A 22,752-nucleotide genomic window follows, 5' to 3' on the forward strand; every position below is an offset into this window, starting at 1 on the left:
GTCCTTATTGGTCAGGAAGATAACCTTCCCCCTGTAAATCAGCACTTGCCTGCCTTGTTTGTTCTGCAAGTCAGATGGACTAAAACAATAAAACATGTAGAGCTGTGACCTCAGCCCATTCATCTTTACTGAGTGCTCCTTACTTCAAAGCCTAATTTTTATTCTTCAAATGCACATGCTTTTTTGAGGCTTGGTATATACTCAGAAGTTGTGCAGGAAGAACTGTGATGGTAAAGGATTTGATTTTTTTTTTCCCTTCTGATTGTCACAGCTATACTTCCAAAGGCTCTTATGTAGATATGGTGATTTTACCAGCGTAGCTTTCTCTGTCCAAGGAACTGACTGAATTGATATTAGTGAAATACTACTTTTCTTATAAGCATCACCTCCCTTGAACTACGGCTTCAGTTGTTACGAGCTACATTGGCAGCCCTTCCCAAGTACAGACCAAGTTTTAACTTTGAAACAAACCACTCAGCTTAAGTTGCAAACTTTTTATATTTGGCATTTTTAGCAGGGATATATACTCTCCCTTTCTTTTTTACAAAATTTAGCAAGCTGCTCAAACAAGAAAGAGACTTTAGACACTGAGGTAGTTGTTGGAGAGAGCAGCACCATACAGACTCTTGAATAAAGCTCTGGAGTGAAGAATGGGAGGAGGTGTCACTCCAGCCTATGTTTGCACTGACAGCAGTAGCAAGGTAAAACCCAGGAATCTCTGAGGACTATTTTTATCATGTCAGGTGTCTCCTTATGAGGCTGCTCAGTGCATAGGTAGCATGCTGGAGGATTAGAATTATCACGATAGTAATAGACTATTAGGTCTTGCCAAGAGAACATTTAAATTTCCCTAAACTGATCCTTTACTGGGCGTTATACAGAGGATGGGAGGTAGAACGCTATGTCAGCTGGTGTCACAGCTAAATTCTGACTGCTCATTTTGCTGGGAAAAAATGCTGTTGTTTCCTCTCTTGCCTATTTTGTTTTTCATTCCAAAGAACTGTATAGTACTGCACAATGCATCTGTTACACAAAGCAGACAAATCTTCTATTGCCATTTCACTTGGGAAAACTTTACTCATGTGAGAACTGCACCATGCTTTTTATCCCATTTCAGTTAATGGAGAGAATCAGAAGAGTAAAAGTGAGAAAACTTGTGGGTTGAGATAAAGACAGTTTAATAAGTAAAGCAAAAGCCACATGCACAGGCAAAGCAAAGCAAGGAATTCATTCCCCACTTCCCATGGACAGGCAGGTGTTCAGCCATCCCCAGGACAGCAGGGCTCCATCACACATAACGGTGACTTGGGAAGACAAATGCCATCGCTCCCAATGTTCCCTCCCTTTCTTCTTCCCCCAGCTTAATATGCTCAGCATGACGTCATATGGTATGGAATATCCCTTTGGTCAGTTGGGGTCAGCTGTCCTGGCTGTGTCCCCTCCCAACTCCTTGTGCACCCCCAGCCTACTCGCTGCTGGGGTGTGGTGAGAAGCCGCAAAGGCCTTGGCTCTGTGTAAGCACTGCTCAGCAGTAACGGAAACATCCCTGTGTTATCATCAACACTGTTTTCAGCACAAATCCAAAACACAGCCCCGTACTAGCTACTATGAAGAAAATTAGCTCTATCCCAGCCCAAACTAGAGCATTAAGCCAAGAATCAATTAAATTACAGACTCAGAAGAGTGAAAAGTAGAATTCATTCTAACAGATTTGAAAGCGCTGCTTTAAGGAGTTTGGCTACTCCTAATTTGAACCCTGAACTACTTTGCTCAGGACAGTATTCCCATTTCAGTGGGATAACTCTTGTGAGCAGAGTGAAGTGTGCACTTAAATGCTTGTAGGGTTGGTGTTTAATGTTTAAACAGTTAACCCGCTGAAAATGTTAATGGGAAGAAACAAGATTATTAAGTCAAATAAAGACATTTCCTCAAGCACAGTGCTCTTTAAGAAAAAGCCCTAAAAATGCATTTTTTCATTTGTTTCCTTTACTAAAACACAGATAGTTTTATTTTTACTGTATCAAATTTTATTAAACAATGATTCTCTGTTTCAGCTTCATTTGCATGTGCTACTCCAGTACAGATACTTTGTGTTGGTGAAACAGGCCTGTAATGTAACCCCTACGTACTATTATATTTTTTTAAAGGAATTAACATGAAAAAAAGAGCTTTTACAATAATAAATACAAACTCTGTTCCTCCCTCCCCTGCAAGATATCCTTCAGTTGCTGTGGACAAATTATCCAAACTCAACTGCACTTAGGGGCCAGGGGAAAAAGAAAGAGAAAGAAAGAAAACCATCCCCCATCTCCAGGAATGCGTGCACATTCAAGGAAGACAAACATGATTTTGTCTTTTGAAAAATGCAAGCATGCCAAGTACTTCTGCTGAGGGAAATAGTCATGTGTACAGTACCCACTTCACCTCTGCTTCACTGAAGTTCATTTTCTAAATGAGGTTCCCTATACCATAGCCAACAAGAAAACTGTCCCCATTTCCCAACAGCAAGGTTTCAGTGTGCATAAGCGTATGCATAACATTCCATGTGCATAATACCAAAGTGATCTGCACATTACGGTATGGTCTCAAAATATATGGAAGCAGTATGCTTCATCACAGATCACTAGAGAAACTGATTATGATTTAATTGCAGTTAAAAGAAGGTGGTACATGTTTATTTCCTGAGAAAATAAGATCCAAAACTATGGTTCATACTTTCCCTTGCTTCATTTTACAATTATTATTGTCTCCCTTGAGGAACTGATAGCTCAGTCCTGCACATGCAGAACTTGTGCTTTTCTGTTAGGCATTATGGATGCTTAGAGGTATGGCCAGAACCACGCGGGTGGCTGTATGTACAGATTCCTGTACCACAGGAAGGACACTGACTTCACCTCTGCTCTCTGCAGTCATAGATGTCACTTGCAAGGGTCTCCGTGCAGGCTGAGTCATATGGAAACAACTGAGGTTCCAACACTGCTCAGGCACCTGTCTTTATGATGATGTTTGAAGTTCTCTTATAATGCTCAGAAATTAAAGTCTGGAGGATAGGATTGTCATACCCAGGCTTTAAAATTGATAATTTTCTTTATCATGATAGTGGTTTTGCGGGCACATCTTCTAAGCAACAGATGAAATAATTGCAATGACGTTTTAAGAGCATGCCCAGTTGAAAACTATTAATCCCTACTAGTAGTAGACGTCCTTTACAAAGTCAGAGAAATTGGCCATTCTCTAACCAATCTGCTGCTATTTAAACATCACTTGATGGTGTTAGGTAACACTCTGGGGTCAGTCGTGCCTACACATGAGTCCTGTGAGGGTCTTCTAACTTTCTTGGTAGGCTGCCCACAGTGCCAGATGGCAAAAAGAAAGAGTGAAAGGCTCCAGCCCCTCCACCACACACCACTCAGTGCAGACAAGCCAGGCTGGAACAGAAGGTGAGCCGCCTCTGCTGAAGGCCTGCAGGAACTTACTTCTATCACGGACCAAGGCAAAAGGAGGGACTCCACATGTTTAGTCCTTGCGCTCTACCCAGAGTATCACTGCTAACACACTGCCCATTATTTGTTTTCCAGGCACTATGGAAGCAGTGGCTTCCTTTTTTGCCACGATATCCTCATATGGCTTTCTAACATCTCCAGTTCTCATTTGCTAGAGAAGCCCTTTAAATGTCACTAGAGAGCAGAAGAACATCTATAACATTTTTATACCGAATCATATTGTCATCCAAATAGGTTTACAATCCCAGACCTATATTCCAAGTTGTGTATTTGGGCTTTTTTTTGCTTTTTTTTGTGATGAGAAAACCTGGCTACATGGCATATTTTACTGACTGTTGTTTTTGCTGCTTTGTAGTTTTCTTTTCATCTGTCAAGAGGTTACATGACAGGATTTTTCGCCCTTGAATGTCATTTCGGTCTCACCTTTACTTCAGAGGAATATATGATTTTCTTTGTGCAAGAATCCAACACAAGCCCTTTATGAAACTCTTAGAAAAACATTTCCAGCTTTACTCAAATCCAAAATGTTGCCATGCACACCTAGTTCAGAAAAGTTCATCCTGGCACTCTACCTCAGATAGATGCCCATGCAAGTTGGTGGGAGTTCATCCATGCCAAGTCTCGGAATTTGACCCAAGCAAAGATCAGTCTTTACAGTTAAGACAAAAAAATCCACCAAAACCAGGAAATCTGTGGAACTGACCATGCTTAAACAGATTTAACTATTGCTTGTCTACATTGCAGAACTTCAGCACAATTTTTCACTGGTATGCCATTATTGATGGCAAATCAGTTGCATTCTGCATTCAGATGCCCATAGACAAAGTTGTACTGGCAAAGTTACAGTGGCATAATAAAAATCACTATTGTTTTGTCTTTGTACTAGTTAAGATGCCTACATACTTTCAATTTAGTATCATTTACATTGGAACTGGTACTCCTTTAATGGTGTACTCTCAGTCAGACCAGAAGAACTCAGTGGACACTATGAATGGACTCAGACACGGTAGCCATCTCCAACCTACAACAGGCACACAAGGACAGCTGGAATCATAGAGTTTTTAAGAGCTTTGTTTCAGCAGAAATGAATGTTTGTGAGAAACACTAGAGTGAGAATCACCATAGAAACAGATAGATATAAGGTACAAAAGGAGAGGACATAAGCCCTTGGGAGCTTGACCTTAGGAGAAACCTAGAAAGAAAGTTTTCTCACTGAGTGCTACAGGAGAGAGGCTTGAATTTTTAAATAAAGATTCTTCCTGTATACTAGAATGGGAGACTTTATCTATTATTTATGAATAACAGGACTGCATGAACAATATCTGGCTCTATCATCAGTTTCTCTTCCTCATGAAGCAATTGAGAGACTACGAAATTTGCTTAACTCATGTTTTCAAAGAGAACAGACTCCCCCCCCCCCCCCCGCCCCTTTAAATTTTCAACACAATTTCTTTGTCATCTCAGTTCAGGCACTTCCTGAAGTCATTGATTCACCATCTGTAAATTTGGGATATCGACTAGAGGAGAGTCAATAAGCAAGTATTGTGAAGTCAAAGGCTTGAAGAATGCTACATATTATAAGTACTTTCACAGTCTGCCTACCTATGGATTTCCAAGCATTAAGTTAAACACCACTGTTGTCAATAAGTGGCAGAGAGTTCTCCTGGCGATGAATCAAAATTACAATGGTAAGCACCCTGAGGCTACAACAATACAACTGCTCCTTGCCATGACCCAGCCTATATCTAAAAAGAGCTGCTTTTCAAATGTTGCAAAATAGAAACACTGGCCTTATCTCCAAGTGTAAAAGGTCCCTAGGCAGAGCTCTTTCACTAAGATCATCTCATCCTTGAACTTCCAGATCTTTTTTCTTGTCTCCATCACTGGTAAGTACTGATGTTTATAGTTTTCTCTGTACTTAATAGATGCCAACACAGCCCCGGAGATGGCTGGAAAAAAAGGATTGGAATTTTCAGTCTAATCTAGTGCATTGAATGGATCCTGTGCAATGTCTCAAGTACCAGTGTTATATGCACAATTTGGTTTGGTCACTTCAGAAATTATTTAATATAAGCATACTTTGCAGAAATTCACTTACAAGAAGACAAAGTAATGGACAACTATATCTTGTAATGGTGAGAGGTTTATATTTGCCTGCCTTAGTTTGGCTGAGTACAGAATTACAGTGAGGAGTACCTCATTATTACAAAACCACTACTGCTGTTGTTCAACTTCCTTCTGTTACAGGAGAGTTTATTTTAAATGTTACACAGTTTAAACTTGGGCTCAAATTAGAACATAAACTGAAGATTTAAGTCTACCCACAACTAATATTTTCAGTGCTGGTGAGGCACAAAAAGTCCAATGAGTACTAAGAGTTTACAAAGTGGTGTAATAACTGAGGGGCACAGGGCTATTAGTATTAATATTATTGGCATAAATGCTATTAATGTACAACTTTAAAGTACAGAGCTCAAAGTCTTTCAGCAGCAGCTCGGGTTTGCACTGAAACTGAATGTTTGACATGCACCTTTTGTGTAATGCTTAGAGATTTTGGAACAGTTTATGGTATTTGTTTTCACACCGAAGCAATATTCCTCCCCCTTTTTAAAAATAAAAAAGGATATTTAAAATAAAGCATCTTTCCGCATCGTTCAGTAAACCTGCTGGATGAGCTGTGACTCCATAAAGTTTAGCAACTCATTTATTATGTTGCTAGTTCAGACACTGCATTTATTCACACAGTGCATCTCTAAAACCTAGCTTTCATTAGAGCTGTGGGGAGGCCCAGTCTTTCTCCCTTCGCTGGAGAAGGTGAAGCTCAAGAAGATAATTAACCATGAAACAATGAGGAGGCTTGCTGGGTAAGCACTAGTGTGAAAACAGTTACTCCTCACAAAAGAGGGGAAATTAGCTGGCTGGATAGAAAAGGAAGTGTCAGACTGGAAGACTGAAAGGACTGCCAGCATAAGTAGATAGCTCTATGCATCATTAATGCAATTTTTTTAACACTTAAACTTCACTGCTTTCTACATTTAAATGCATTTAAATGCTATGTGTTAAGGGAGATTAATATGCCATTTTAAAATAATTTCTCTTAAACTTTCCATTTTCACGTTTCACCAGTTTTAGTCACCCTTCCTACATATGAAAAAATCACTGCCTCTTAGTATTGTATTCTTGTTTATAAAGGCAATGTAAACAGAGCATTCTAAAAAGATTCAGTTTGCTCATTGTATTTTACAAGCACGTTATTTTACATTAATACAGATATTTTTATAAACAGAAAGTTTGTTCTGATTTCACTGTTTCACGGAGTAAAGACTTACGATGTGCGTTTCCTTTCAAAACTTCTTTCTACTTGAACAGTGTTCCCTGAAGCAGCCACATTTTTGGCAGAAATTCAGTTATATGCTATGCCAAAAGAAATAGAATAAACAAACACTGCTTAATGCAGCTGGCTAGGTAATTTACATATTACTGCACACCAAACACGAAGACCTGAATATGGATTAGAGCTACAACGATGACACAAATGTCTTATATGTAAGGAGAAATGAAATTCAGATCATCAGTGCTAACGATTTACATTTTATTATTTAAGGTATGGCATAGTACCTCTGACACATAAATGTATGTACATATTTAAATATTAAGTAGATGTATGCATTCTATTTTCTGTATATTTTACAGGAAAATGTGCTAGAAATATCTTGAAAAACTGTTAAGTGGGTACATTTTTCAAAGTTTTCTTCTGGTGAAAGCAGACTACCTAAATGACCACATCCCAGTCTTTGGAAATAGTGAAAAAAACCCACAAATACAATGAAAACCCTCTAGGCATTCCTTAAAACTTCTTTTCTATACACAAAATTATAGTATAGGTAGTCCTTCAAATCTGCAGGTTCATGTGCTTTCAAAAAGCATCTGTCATTTTGAGTGAGATGAACAGTCCGTTCAGCTGAGTCCATCTCCTGCAGTGGCCAGTAGTGAATGTTTATGGAAAAGGTAAAAAATCCTCAAACACATAGAATGGTATAGAAGCTGCCATCTCAGAGTTGAGAAGCCAGTCTGTGGGGACTTTCAGAGTTGGAATTTAATAAGCATTACTTGATGTCTCCTCTATTAATTTGTCTAATTACTTACTGAACTCATTTGTATTTTTGCTATCCATTATATCCTGTAGGAACAAGTTTCAGTTTTATTATGCACTGCATGAAAGTAGTATTCCCTTTTGATTGTTTTAAATCTCCTGCCTGATCACTTCATTGGATACCTTTTACTTAGTGTGTTAAGAAAAAAAAATGAATAATTGTACCTTATTTATTTTCATGCATTTTTTAAATAGTTCTTTATTGTATTCCTGTCTGCTTACAGCACCTTGAACATCCTATACTATTGAAAATGAAACACTGATTATGCATATGCTTACTGAAGATCCTGCAAATACATTTGCATAGTGGCTGGAGGATTGGGACTCTATCATCCAAAATGGAAGACCTTTGTAAGATGGAAATAACTGCTGTACAACCTATATATATATAAACAAGGTTTCTTCCTCTCTTTCTAAAAATTATTTTGTTTGAGAACTCTTGAAACAAAACATCAGAAAATTAGCTTCAATTACACTCACGTACCATTCCTTGCAGAACTGGGGTCATTAGAGATGCAGTGCAACAAGTCATTAAATTAATTAAAAAATCCCAAGTTTGTGAATTTTGTATTTCCCTTAACTCTAATTTTTTAAACAATGCTGGCCTGACTCATGTTCTTGTGATTAGCAGATATTAGGCATCTGAATAAAACACTGGCTTCATCCTGTAATCTGCACACAGTGCACTGCAATGAGAGTAGCTATCTGCTGAGCACTTTCAAATATCTGGCCCTATACTTAAGTGCCTAGATAGGAAGTGAGGTCTTTTGAAGTCCTTGAAAATAAAAACTGAGCCACTTTTTCTCTTTCTTTTTTAATGAGTTATTATGGCCACTGAAATTGTGTTTGACAATTCTTTCAGCATCTATATGCATTGGAAACATCTGATTTCCAATTTCTGAATATTACATATTTTCCTACTAAAACTGGTTATTCCTGAGATTTCACTTGAACATTTTCCGCATCTTACAGTTCTAATGAACATTTCAGGAGCAGGGAATATCTTTTTATCAAAGCTGTGGAAAGTGCTTTACCCACACTGTTTCACCTATTATTTAATTTGTAGCGTGGGAAAAAAGATGAATAGATTGACAGACGGTTGGTAGAATATATGCCACCACGCTATAAAGACCTAAACCTGCTACTGTGATGTTGACTTTTCCCATTATAAAGTTATAACTTATATATAAGTTATTTTATAGGATTGAATTCTACTGTCTCAAAACTTGAGTTTTTCTAAATATTCTTGTTGAATATTTATGTTTAAAAAATTGTGGTAAGTTGAGTTACTTATATTGTAGTTACCTATAAATGCAAAGAAATTAAGAATGTTAGATACACCACCAATGAGGGTCAAATACTATGAGAGGTATGTCATACCTATGAGAGGTATGACAGTGTTTTCATGATCATATATTGAATTACAGAGCCATGTGATAAATTGACACTTTTGAGGGCTTCACTGGCATTCTAAATCTCTTGAGGGTTTGTAAACACCAACCATTTAAAAAAAATAATCAGATCAGCAGAGGAGTATTACCAACGTTCTACCAGCTATGAAATTCCCTCACCCAACTCCAAAGCAGCACCAGTCTGAAACACAGAGTCGCCAGTAGATAGCTGAGAAACAGAAGTACATTCCGGCTGCATGGATGAACACAGAAGCTTTGTATATCCCCAGAAGGAAAGATTTCCAGTTTCTCACTGGGTAACACAGCACCACTGACCAGCCTTGACATTTCCTGAGAAATAAGAGTTTAAAGTGTTTAAGCAACTTTAAAATACGTCAATTTTCCCTCTTTCTGAATTTATACATTTGAATAGATTAAAACTGCATTAACCAGAAAAGGTTAACGAAGCCCAAAGACGTAATTCTTTTTAAATATAAATACATATAGATGTAGATGTATATACAAAACTTTGTGGCATTGTGCCGGCAAGCATATGTAATTCTTCCTTTAACATAATAGAGCATAATAGAGAAAAAAATTCAAAGTAGCTGTGATTTAAAGACAAGATTGTCAGTCACCGAAACAAACTGCTCACAGGATACTACTAAAAAACATTAGTACAGACACAGTATTTTATACCCAATTCAGACATTATGATTTGATCTAATGATAGCACCAGGAACCTACTCCTGCAACACTGTGATCATGACATTTTCTGCCTTGAATACTTGAAGTCAGTTTTTTTCACTGTAGTAGGAGCTCTGGCTAGTAGTTATACATGGTCAAGCAACCATGTTTGGTTTAAAAATGACACTGGGAAATATATGTCTTATTTATTTGGCTTTTGTAGCCTTTTTGTTTAAAACCATCATCAGCCATTTTGAAGCATTCCCAGTTTCATACAGAAACCTGTCTTCTAATAAAGCAAGTAAATTTCAAACACAGAAATGTTGTGTGCTTCGTCAAGAAAAGAAAATCAAAGGGGGCTTGGAGTAATTAAGTACTGCAGCAATTGATTTTCTCATTAAAATAACTCTTTACTTTTAATGTAATTTCATTTATCTTCCTGTGCTCATGCCAACAACAAAAAAGTAACTTTCACCTTTCGTTACAAAGTTTGCTGGGTACCCTGGAGAGGGCAAAGAAACTAAATGTGTCTGCAGAATTATCAGAGTCACAGAAGAGAAACGTGCATCTCAAAGAAGTATATTCAGTCCAGTTGAGGTGGATGGTGATTGAAACGTGCTACTGTAGGATTATGGTTGAACAAGCTACAAGAAATGTTCTTGTAGGTTTCGTTATACTGGAAACTACAAATTCATATGTAATCAACACCATCAACGTTAGCAGGAAACGTTGTATGTCTGGAAACAGTGCAGAGAAAAGGACTGAAAGAGCAAGAATGCTGAACTACTCTTTCTGCTCTAGGTGGCTCACCTTATAGAGCAAAGATAAACTGCACTGGAAGAGGCTCCACAGGAATGCCTTTTGCTAGCACTGTCCATGTTGGAACTGTCCTACACGTGAAGAGTTTATTGCAGTGCTCCCTTTTCATTAACAGAAAAGAACAAAGGTCATGCAAGCAACAAGGTAGATCTGGTGAGTACATTTGCTCCCAAACTTAACAGTTCAGCTTACTCCTAAAACATCTTCTGGGACTCTAGAGACAGCTAGGAGTATGTACCTTTACTTTCCACCCTCGCCAGGGGGAGAGCTCAGGCCTCCTATGGTTTAACAGAGATTGTGAAATAGTGAAATAGGGCTGCCTTAGTCTCTGGAGTCTGGATTAACCATTAGCCTTTTCTTGCCTAATACAACAGACAACTAAAGAGTCCCATAAAGTGATTAAAATTAGAGCAACAGCTAGAAGTCTGACCTGGTGGCAGTGAGCTCAGATGACCGCCTCTGAGGGTTTGCTCTCTCAGAGGACTGGAATTTGTTCTGGTTTGGCTGGGGTTATGAGTTTGAATATACCCCTTGGGCCTCCTATCATTTTGCAAAACATAACAACATCTGCCAGAGGTGAGGGAAACAGTTGAATAATTTAGCAAATTGGTAACGTCGCATAGTGTATTTCACCTCTGTATCGTTGCCCTAAACTGTTAGTTAGTTATGACAGTTTTGCATTCTCTGAGGATTGAGAAGAGACCTCTGTGGGAAAACTTAGATGTATTCTTTTTTTTTTTTCTATTCATTCTAAAATGCTATCACCGCAGGTGACCACTCAGGAGAGTTATTATCTGAATTTTGAATTAATTTTGACTAAAGTCCACTGGCTCTGCAATTTTTTACCAAGATCTACTCAACAAGAAGGATTTTACCAGCTTCAGTTTTGCCAGATCATTCAGACTTCACATACTGTCATGATGGTTGCCATCATAACTACAGCTGACCCTCAAGAAAATTATGAGAAATACAGAATGTCTTGCAAGAATGCGGGGCATATCACCTATCTTGAATTAAAGTCCAAGAAGAATGTAGACCTATGTTCACCATTTATGTAACTTCATTTCAGATCCTACAGATAATTATTCCATGTCACAAATCAGGCACGCAATGCAACCCAGAAGCTCAAAACCAAACGCATCTCAAGTACGAGGATGGTGCAGCACATTGCAGACTCGACAATCAAATATTCACTCACTTAAAAAAATCCATATTTTAAGGAAGAGCCAAAGTGAGCAGTCTTCAGTGTTGAAATATGAATAAACCAAGATGATGGACAGAAGTAAATACAAGCAATCAAGATTGTATTGTCATACGCTATACTGTGAAGAGGTCCAATATCAAAACAAAAATGCCTTGTGATAGATAATGGAAAAAACAATTAGTAAAGGTTTAAACATAAGTCATTAAATAATTACTTTGTGAGGGCTAGATCATGTAATAGGTGTTCAGCACTTTACAACATGTAGTGTGCTCTTCTCAGACAGTGAAGTTAATCATCGCTCAGTACTTTGCGGTACTAGGCACTTCTGATGAACTTCTAAATTTTATGTAAGATTTTTATCTAGATCCCACCTTACAAAATAATGGCTTGTGATAAAATAAGATTAAGAAACCAAGTTTTTGCTTAGTGAAGCTATCTAACAAATAACTGAACAATGACAAATTCATTTTTTACCTCTGAAGGCAGGTTTTTTGTGGTGGTGTTTTGTTTGTTGGTTTTTTTGTTGTTTTTTTTTTTTAAGCTTGGAACAAGTGTCAGTCCATGGTTTGAAAAAATATTGCACCAGTAAATTAAATATAGAAAAGTGAAGGGGAGACACCATGCCCAGCATTATTAAAAACTTTTCTTTTCCAGAAAGCATCACAGAAACAGATAAACAGAGAAAAGGGATAAAGATACCAGATCGAAGCAATATAGTATTTTTAACAACTTGTTTTTCAAAGTGCATTATAAAGAATGAAACCAAGAGGAAGTTGGAAAAAATCCTAAACAGAGTGTTAAGCAGGCTCTTTACCTCCTAAGAAACAAGCTTGTGGAAAAGCGAGAGGTGCCTTTTTTTTTTTTTCCAAGTGAGCTGTCTCACCATTGCAGATTTTCCCAAGTCCTTACAACTCTAATTAAAATGTGGTAATTGGTTATGTTACCTCAATTACCATGATGCATGGACATTGATGCAAAGCGACACCAATTGAATCTCTTGGGTGTTATACCCCAAGGCCATCCCATTTATTGTGGCCTTATTATTTTCAATTATGTGGCTGGATGTACAGCATACTTTCAAGCCAATACAGATGGGGGTTTTGCTGGACATACAGTGTAGTGTACACATGACATGACTCAGGAGAACAAGAGAAATAATTTTTCTTCTTTCATGAAGCATAGTAGTGAAGTTAGTGATCAGAGAAATGAATATTTCAGACATTTTCAAGACAATGTAAGAATTACAGCACCTTAACCCAAATTGCTTAGCTCAAACTCTCCATTTTAAAAGCATGACTAATACTGTCCCTTCAATAATTAGCCCTCTCTGTTGAATAAGAGAAGAGATTGCCTGCTCCATAAAACAGATATGTTTCTCATTCAATGAATGAGAAGTCTGGAGAAAAAGCAGTTTCTCCAGTGTCGTGGTTTGACCCCAGCCACCACACTGCCGCTCGCTTGCTCCCCGCCCCCCCCCCCCCCCCGGTGGGATGTGGAAGCGAATTGGAAGAGTAAAAGTGAGAAAACCCATGGGTTAAGATAAAGACAGTATAATAAGTAAAGCAAAAGCCACATGCACAGGCAAAGCAAAACAAGGAATTCATTCACTGCTTCCCATGGACAGGCAGGTGTTCAGCCATCCCCAGGACAGCAGGGCTCCATCACACATAACTGTGACTTGGGAAGACAAACGCCATCACTCCCAACGTTCCCTCCCTTTCTTCTTCTTCCCCTAGCTTTATATGCTCAGCATGACGTCATATGGTATGGACTATCCCTTTGGTCAGTTGGGGTCAGCTGTCCCAGCTGTGTCCCCTCCCAACTCCTTGTGCACCCCCAGCCTACTCGCTGGGAGAAGCAGACAAGGCCTTGGCTCTATGTAAGCACTGCTCAGCAGTAATGAAAATAGTTACCAACACTGTTTTCAGCACAAATCCAAAACACAGCCCCGTACTAGCTACTATAAAGAAAATTAACTCTATCCCAGCCAAAACCAGCACATCCAGTCACCAAAAAGGCAGGAATATTGAATTGCAATTTAAGAAGTGAAATCCATTAGAAACCACAGTTTTCTCTCTCTCTCAGCCACAGCAGTACAACAGTTTTATATACTCCAGTATTGGTAAAACAGTCCCAGAAAAGTGAATTTCTATGGTCACCTCATGGCAGCTTTCTATACAGAGACATATCTGACTTGGACAGGACATCCCCAAACTGTGAACATCTGTAGCTGCTGGAATAATCCACTGAGGCTAAACACATAACTTACATTGGGTATACCACTGGCTGAGCAAAAGATCAAAAAAAATTTGCATAAAACAATTTACATATTCCCACTTTGACTTAACTGCTGTAAACTTGTGGGCATGACCATGACTGAGTCTGTCCCAAATCCTTTTTTAACTGTTCAGTCTTTCTAGTAGGCTAGACCCTCTTAAGGAAAGTGCATAGTGAGTTAAAGATTCTCCAGCTGTTGAGCAGGAATTTTAGATGGCAATTTGGGTTTAGTTGACTGAAGATTGTTGCTATTGCTGTTGCGATTGCCAGACAGACTCCTTTCTCTTTTAAGATGATTGCCAGCAGGGTCTTGTTAGGCATACTATAAGGCATCTGTGTAATTCTGAAGCTAAAATTTAGGTGACGTATAACATTGTATCGGCAAACTATGGAATGATAAATCTGGGGGAAAAGAATTTACCACAAAAAAACAGATGGGGGAAATAAAAACCTCTTTTGCTAAAATAGATTAGGACTGCTTCCAGTAACAGACAAGTGTCCTACTGTTTTTTAAACGTAATCTTCGTGGTTTTTTTCATTGTATGAATACTTCATTCTTTACAGCTAGATTAGCCTACTGAATTTAACCAGATTTCATCCTTCTGGAGTGATTCTCATTGATAATTTCACATTCTAGACATAACTTCTGATTTATGAAAAGGAGATCTCTTACTAGACTTCAGGTGCTTGTAGTACATGTTAATATCTTCTTGTTATTTGTAAACTTGTGGTGCCCGCTGTTGCAAAAGTAGAGCAAAATTAAACACTGCTGAAAACCATCAATGAAGTCAAACAATTCAAAAGAAACCTAAAAGCCTTTTGTGGTTAATTCCAGCATACCTTTGTAATGCTATAAGTGGTCCAGATAAGTGACTGAATGTAAGAAGGGGCGGAAACAGGACAAAGGAAGATCCCAGTACACAAATTAAGAAGACAGTAGAAGATGCAAGTGACTCTGGTACTTATATGAGGCAATATAATCATTTGGGCTATCTTATTTACTGTCAGCAAGTCAGATGCCATGAATGAGTCAGATGCCATCAGGGTATAAAAACATCTTATTTGTTTTCATAAATTACAGTATTTTGTGGGCAACCACAAATAAAGACTTGTTACCAAGGGATACTGTTTATGTGCCAGGACTGGCACACCATCAAATACAGAGAGATAGGGAAGCAGAAGAAACAGTCCTGGTACCTACCCAAGAAATGACTACACAGGAACTGAGTGAAAAGGAAGGCTAGAACATGCCAACTCAGGACAAGGAAGACAAAGAAACCTGAATCCTGCAGTGGCTGGGGCATCTTTAAATGTTGAGAATACAGATAGTTTTATCAACATGAGAAACTTGTAGATACTGACACGCTTCAAATCATCATATTATTATAAACAAGCCTAGGATGAGAGGTTGCAAAACAAAACAGCCCACAGTGAAAATCAGATGAGCATCACAATTGCTCTAAATGGCTGCCATTTCTCAGCAGAAAGAATGATACACCCCCTGCCCGGTGAAAGTCAGCTCAGCCCAGCAAGTAACTCCAAGCTATCTCAGGCAAAGGAGGAACAACGCAGCGTGTACTGCGTGAAGTTCCAAGTGTCCAGATATCAAGCAAGGTGCCATACTGATACCCTCACCACGCCTCAACTCCTGATCGATTGCAATCCCAAACAGAAACACAAGAGCAGCACCAAGCTCTAGTGAGCTCGTAACAGTTTATTTAGAGTAACGGCAGCTACAAACAGTAAACTGCTTCCACACGGCAACTGCTCACGTTCAAAAGGAGATAATATGCTTTCACTACAGTAACTTGGACTTCTGTTCAGCACTCTCTAAGCTACCTCACAAATGCAACTTGCTTCTGTTCCAAGTTCAATAGAAGATATATATTCACTACAATAGAATGATAAGTTTTGTAGATGAAAAAAGGCAGTTAATCATCTTTGTGGTATGTTACCTTTTAGAGAAACACAGTAGAAACACAGTCCAATCTCTCTTGGGCAGTTATAAACCCAATAGATACTCAGTCTCTAGCAACTAAAATTCAGGAGTCTGAGAACTATTTTTTGGTTTGGCTGTTGCCTAATACTGCGCAAATTTGTTTTTGAAGCTCCAAAATTCAACTGTTTTTTCTACTGCTGGTCAGCTTATTAAACTTTTTGTGCGGCACTAACCAACAGTTTACTGGAGCTATTGATGTAATATATTAGTGCTATAACTGAAAATATTCTGAAGATGGAAAATACAAGCAGCATTTCTCAAGAGAATTAAAAAACTTTACTATTATAGTTTCTTTGTTTATCAATCTTTTCTATTCCTCAGTCTCATATTTATTTTGCAACCCATTCACGTGCCCAGCCTATTTCACTGCTGACTTCTCTTACTTCTGTTTTCAATTCTTGCTCTTCCAGATTCATTATCTTCAAAACTTAAGAATGTTGTCTCTCTGCCACTGTTGAGATGGCATTTGTCTTTTATTTCTTGACTTACCTCTCATGTAAATGTGAATGCATTGTTTAAAACTCCTACCTCTATTTTCTATTCAGCTTCATTCCGGATCCTCACTAATTCTCCTTCTTCCGTTAATTCCACTGAAATTTCTCTAACATTTTCTCATGATCTTTATTTTACCAGCTTCTGTTTTACTTTTGACTCCACTTGATCAGATTGCCAAAAAAGTACTGCCTTGGATTTTCTGCTCTCTAGATTCTTTTTCTACCTCCTCAGTGGGTTTTTTTTTTTTGCCAATTGTTCTTCCTTCATCTTCTACTTTTCACTAGGTCGAACAAGCCTTTTTCCTTACCTGCTTCCCTTTCTCCTTTTTAAATGTTACTATACAGATACCTGCAGTTCCCATCTCTGGACTGAGGGCTCAAGTAAACTCCTTTGCTTCTAACCCTGCTCTTGTGCCTGGCTTTTAAATATCTCCTTCTTAGTGACCATTAACATAAACTAAGCACAGACAAAATGGAACTCTTGCTCTGTCCTCCCCAGATCTCCTCTTTTCTTCATGCTCTGTCAGTATGACTGTTCTCCCTCTGGTAATCTGCGTCAGCTGTGACATCTACAGCTCTCACTAGCTCTATGAGAGGAAAGTTAGCATCATTAAGATTTGACCTTTTTCTGCTGGTGATACAGTGAAAGGTCTTAGTTGATCTCCTTGGTTGTTTCCAGTACCATTCCTCTTCATTTGATACTTCCCTCTTTGCACGTAGATGTATAAGGAAAGGCTGAAAAATATTCTTTTCGTTTCTCTATATCCTTCTACAATCACATGTAGCTTCATCATTTTTACACTTCTTCCAACCAGATCAAATTTTTGCGGGCTTAATTGACTCTCCTCAATTACCTACACTTCTTACATTGTCAGTTGACTACTCCCATGCTTATAAAACCAACATTCACACTCCATATACTTTTCAATGATGTCTTCCTTCTATGTTGCCTCATAAAGAGACATGCCCCTTTTGACTTGTCCTGAAAGTCTATTCAAACCTTGTTCCTTTCTCAAGTTCCATTTCTATCTCAATACCTAAAGCAAAGCAGCCAATAAACCAAACAGGCAGAGGAGCACTCCTACTTTATAACATTTGATAAAGGTAGGCACACAAACAGATTATTATTACCTTCAACAGTTCACTTGTCCACAGCATCCTCCTCACTAACTCACCATTTCTTGGCCTGTTTAGACTAATAGTATTTTCACTCAGGAACTGCCAGTGTTTCTGAACAATGTCTTGTATATCTTCATACTACACTACCATAACTGAGCAAGAGAATTAGAGCTTCTGTTATTTTTGTAAAGGAACTTTAACAATAAGAAGTAAAAAGAAGTATTTCACTATTAGTCAGATAATTGTTAGGACGCATGTAAGTGTCAAGCGTTTTTTTCCTTTTATTTGCTTGATATAAACCTAAAAAATTATGTAAGCTAAATATATGTCACTTGTTCTCAGCTCTCAAGGCTCTTCAGTATATGCACTACACAGGGTTATCGTTGCTGTCAATGTAGCTGCAGTATACAGACTGCAGCATTATGATAGTAGCACAAAACATGCTGAGCCAATTCATCCATTACAGTCAATGGTGTTACAGTAGGGATTATTTTGTTCCCCCTATGGTTTATTGTTTAAATGTAGATACTGCTTTGTATTATAGTTTTATGCTGTAGAAAACCTTTCTAATTTATGCCACTTAATGGATGGTTTAAGCAAAGTGCTATTTTGCCTCTTAGGAATCATTTCCTGAGATAAAAGCAAATTAATGCATTTTACTTATATTCAAATAACACAGAATCGTATATTAATCACATACCCATGGCATTCTATGTGAAATACACATCTACTGCTGGGATGCTAATTAAAACCAGTCTTACTTACATAGAAAATACTTCTTCTGAAATATATTTACAATCAGTGAAATATGTCTCTGGGCCCAGTTCTGTTAGGTACTGAGCAACTTGTCAATGGGAGAAGATTGTTTTCATTACTTGACAGGATCAGATGTGATGAGATTAAATATCCAGCAAACAGAACACGTATATTGTGAGTTTATCTTATTAACCAGTTTTGTCCATAGAATACAATGCTTTGTGAAAAACTGAAGCTTCACTTGTTGGCACTAAAGACTAGGAAGGGCATCTTTGGTCAGAAGAAAACACTGTGAGATGAATGTGTTTGCCTTGCACTGAAAAAGTGTCTCATGAAGAACGAAACCATATGAGATCTTTTTAAAGCAAGCATCACTCACCGAGTCTTTTTCCAATCTCTTCTGTAGCCTTGTTTGCCACTGGACAGCTTGCATGACAATGGCTTCCCACCTCCTCTCAAGGTTTACGATTATCAACTGCATGGACTGGTGATCTGCATTTAGGTTGCAGGTCTCCTGGTCATCCAGGAGGTGCTGGCATAATCGCAGCACAGAGGCTACCCCACGACGTCTCTGTTTGATCTCACAGCATAGAGACTGCAGGACAGACAGACAACAGATGTCAGTGTGGAATACTTTGCAAATTAAAACATTAACTATTATCTGATATTAAATGGTGCCCAATGTCTGTCTTACAATAGTTTTTTCAGCTCTTCCATAAATTCCCATACTTAGTGTCAAAGCTTAGTGTTTTATTTTCAGATAAATGCAATCTTAATCTTAATAGCGCAAAAGAGTAAAGCTACTTTCAGTCGTCTTCGAACAAATGCCATACATAGCTAACTGTCTCAATAATGTTGAAAGTTTTATGGTGTAGACTGGTTTATTCTTCCTTTTTTTTCTTCATTCAACTAGGATACATCTGAAATGAGTTATCCTGACAGTAATCAGCTTCAGAAACTCTTCAGGAAAAAATGGGGGGGAAAATTGTAGTCATGCAATGAGAATATATATATTTTTAGAAAAAACAATAGAAATTATGGGTCATATGTACCCTGTCAGAGGAGAAACCTTAAGGAAAGAGAAAATTCAGTATAAAATTCTTTACAGATGTTTTTGGTTATCATGAAATATTTCCACGGTAGTTCCATATTCAAGAAAATGTAGGAATACTGTGATAACTGTACCCGTCTTAAAGATGAGTAATTCACTGCATTTATTTCATCATACCAATTCCAGTGCTACCAAGAATGCAGTCTGACATGAACTGCATGATGGGAGACAATCGCTAAGCCTTAATATTGCTGAATATTGATGGGAGCCAGGATATGTTGTTTCTACGCCAGAAACCCAAGTAACTACACTGAGAATCTCATTGAACAGCAGTATAAATAATGCATCCTACATGCCAAAACTAAAGAGAGATCTACCACCCGGAAGCAGTTAATGGCATAGAGTGCTTTCGAGCGTGGTTTTATCCACAATCACACTCTACCGTCATTCAACATCAAATCAGGATTTTATTAACTCATAATGGGTTTTAATAATAGCTATGAAGCTGGGGTACAGAAGGCACAAACACATCTGAGGATGACTGCTTCAGCCCAGCCTCTGAGATGCTGTACTTTTATGGCATTGCATGGTTCGAGTATTCAACTATTATCACAGGCCTGTGCTACTCCTGAATTTAACAGGACTGTGCTCCACACGTGGGAGCTTTCCAGATAATTTAAATCGTAACTTGCCAACATCTGTTTCCCTCTGTGGGATGCCACAGATGAAAGTGCATGACCCCATGAGAAAATCTGAACTATCATCTTTTTTGAAGACAGGGTATTTGCCTTTAAGCCTCCAGTTAATCACAACAAGCAAACAAAAAAGCCACCACATCTCTCAAAGCTGTTCACAAGCGTTAACTGATAAAAAAACAGGACCTGCCCTCCTGAATTTTATTAGCAAAACAATAGCATTCTATAGAAAGTGAATTCAAGTTCCAGATTTTTGTATCACTTTTTCTTTTAAAATTGGAATTATACTTAGAAATGTTGTACCTCAAATGAGTATTTTGCTGCAGGAAGTGTGTGCTTGATCAATAACCCTAAGCTGAAAGTCTGAAGCAAAACATCGAAAAATATATATCTTTTCTTTGCCTACAGATAGTGTGCAAATGATTTTTTTTTGTTCAAAGCCTTCAAGAGAAATGATGATTAAACCCACAAACATAGCTGAATTACTAATCTACTTTCACTGGCACAATTGGGCCGTTCTAACAGTTAACAGATTGCTTATTAATCAACAAGGGTAAACAAGACAATGCAATCTCATTTAAAGCAGAAGTTTTAATGCCTAAAAGTATTTGTGTTCAAAATGTTAATCCCGATAAGGCTTCATTAGAAGACGTCTTAAAATGATTAAGTACATTTCATTGTAAAGTACATTGAGTAGTATATCAGCAGGTGGACATTTCATACAGATGTTCCACTTATTGATATAATGCATTCTATAGCTATTTAAATTACCCTAACTCTGTAATAGCTAGAATTCTATTACTTCTATAATGAGAGAACCCTGTACCTTTAATATTTCTGAATTTTAAATAAGGTGAATGACAAATTCCCAAACCACTATTTATGGCAAAATATGACCAGGAATTTTATTATTCAATTTATACCAGAGCTGCATTTTCACTTACATTTCCTGAACTTGCCCTTATTTATTTTCCTAGAGTTCATTACTAGTTTCCTACATAGTTCTTGATGTAACCACCACGTCTGGCACATTTCCTTTCTGATGTTGTTCATTAGCCTAACATCACATCAGAAAAAAACCAAACCAAACCAAACCAAACCGAAAAATCTACCTAAAGTCTGGCTTGTCATTTTACATTGTGTAACAGCTAAGCAATTCAGTTTTATGGAAGTGATGGTAAGTTACGTACTGACGGCAGTCAAAAGCTATGTATTAACTTCATGGAAGTCAATACAGCTCAGAATCTGGCCCCCATAACATTAACTTACGTTGATCTATCTGATTATGTCATCCCCTATAAATTTTGTTCATTTTTGATACAATACCATATAATATGATGAGGTAAAGAGTATTTCCTTCATAAGCCATTATATGCGAGTTTAAGTGAGGCCTTTACATTGTGTTATCTGAAGGCAGAGCTACAACATCCAAGTCATTTCTAATTTACATCAATTTTACACCAGCATAATAACAGTAGCTTTACTGAAGCTATTTCTGATTTACATGGCTGTGACAGTACAATTAGGCCTATGGCACTTTTGTTTCAATTTTATTACATGATATTATGGTTAATATTAAACAGGAGAAGAATGAAGTGCTTGTAGCTTACAGCGTGTTGAAAGAGTTGGCTATAGTAACAATACTTTAAAAGCCAGAGAACTTAATCATGTAAAGACATCTTTAAACCCTGTATAACAGCACTAGCAATAATGAATCTAAGCAGTATTAGGGTCTGGTATACAGTGTCCTAAAGGGAGACAATAATTGCCCGTATCCTATAACATGACATCTCACAGTGTTGTACATCCATCCAAGTTCTGCTATGGTTAAAATGGCATGAAAACCTGTCAATATGGCAATTGTACACACCAAGTATGCTTCCAGGACCATGGTTACTTTAATTACTTGCAAGGTACATTCTACATTGTGAATTAACAGCTATAATTCATGACTAATTAAAAAAAAAAAGGGAAAAATATTATTAGTATCTCTACTAGGGCTTGGGTCTGATGGTCTACAGCTGCTACAATAAGCTGCTGGGTACTTGATGGTTCAGAAAATTAGGAAATGATCTAACAGTAGACTGAGGAGCATCACTTAGGCTCCCGTGTGTGCAGAAGATTTGCTGAAGTATAGATTAAGAGATCAGACACTTTCAGTTGTGGTTCCTCACACTATCATGCGTCCGTTGAGCTGTGGTAACTGTAAATACAATCCATACCTTTGCAAATGTGGGAGAAACACATTCACTTATATCATTTGCAGCGAGACTTAAATTAATGCATTTGACTTCTTGCTGCAGGCTAAGAGCATACACAGTAACTGCAGCTGCCGTGTACGAACTTGACTTTGCGCCTGAGTCCTTTGCTTCACAACAGATACTATGATAACATTGAGGTGTTATTCATTATAATGTTATTACAAGTCATATTTTCCCATACTGAGGATTCCTGTCTGTGCTGTTAGAATCTTGGAAGATTTTTCTTCCCTCTGCCTACTCCTGTTTTCAGTGCTTTGAAGTTATCACCCGCATAGCTAAAAAGGGCTAGCTGAAACTACTTTCACAGCTTGTTAATACCATGCCTTAAATCATCTGGAAAAGC

At 37.9% G+C, this 22,752-nt stretch overlaps 1 protein-coding gene across 6 annotated transcripts in view; it reads right to left on the reverse strand.

Annotated features, from left to right (window-relative positions):
* Nucleotides 1-22,752, reverse strand: part of AKAP6 (A-kinase anchoring protein 6) — a 292,075-nt gene that overhangs the window by 12,271 nt on the left and 257,052 nt on the right. For 3 of the 6 annotated variants that reach the window (XM_075754011.1, XM_075754008.1, XM_075754010.1), the window contains exons 12-13: nucleotides 18,782-18,997; nucleotides 9,228-9,398 (exon numbers count right to left, since the gene is read on the reverse strand). In XM_075754011.1, coding sequence (XP_075610126.1) covers nucleotides 9,228-9,398; nucleotides 18,782-18,997 — 387 coding nt within the window. The remainder of the gene's footprint in view (nucleotides 1-9,227; nucleotides 9,399-18,781; nucleotides 18,998-22,752) is intronic. The other 3 variants (XM_075754013.1, XM_075754012.1, XM_075754014.1) reach the window with 1 other exon arrangement.

The sequence above is a fragment of the Balearica regulorum genome, chromosome 5 (genome assembly GCF_011004875.1).
Source record: "Balearica regulorum gibbericeps isolate bBalReg1 chromosome 5, bBalReg1.pri, whole genome shotgun sequence".
NCBI lineage: Eukaryota > Metazoa > Chordata > Aves > Gruiformes > Gruidae > Balearica > Balearica regulorum.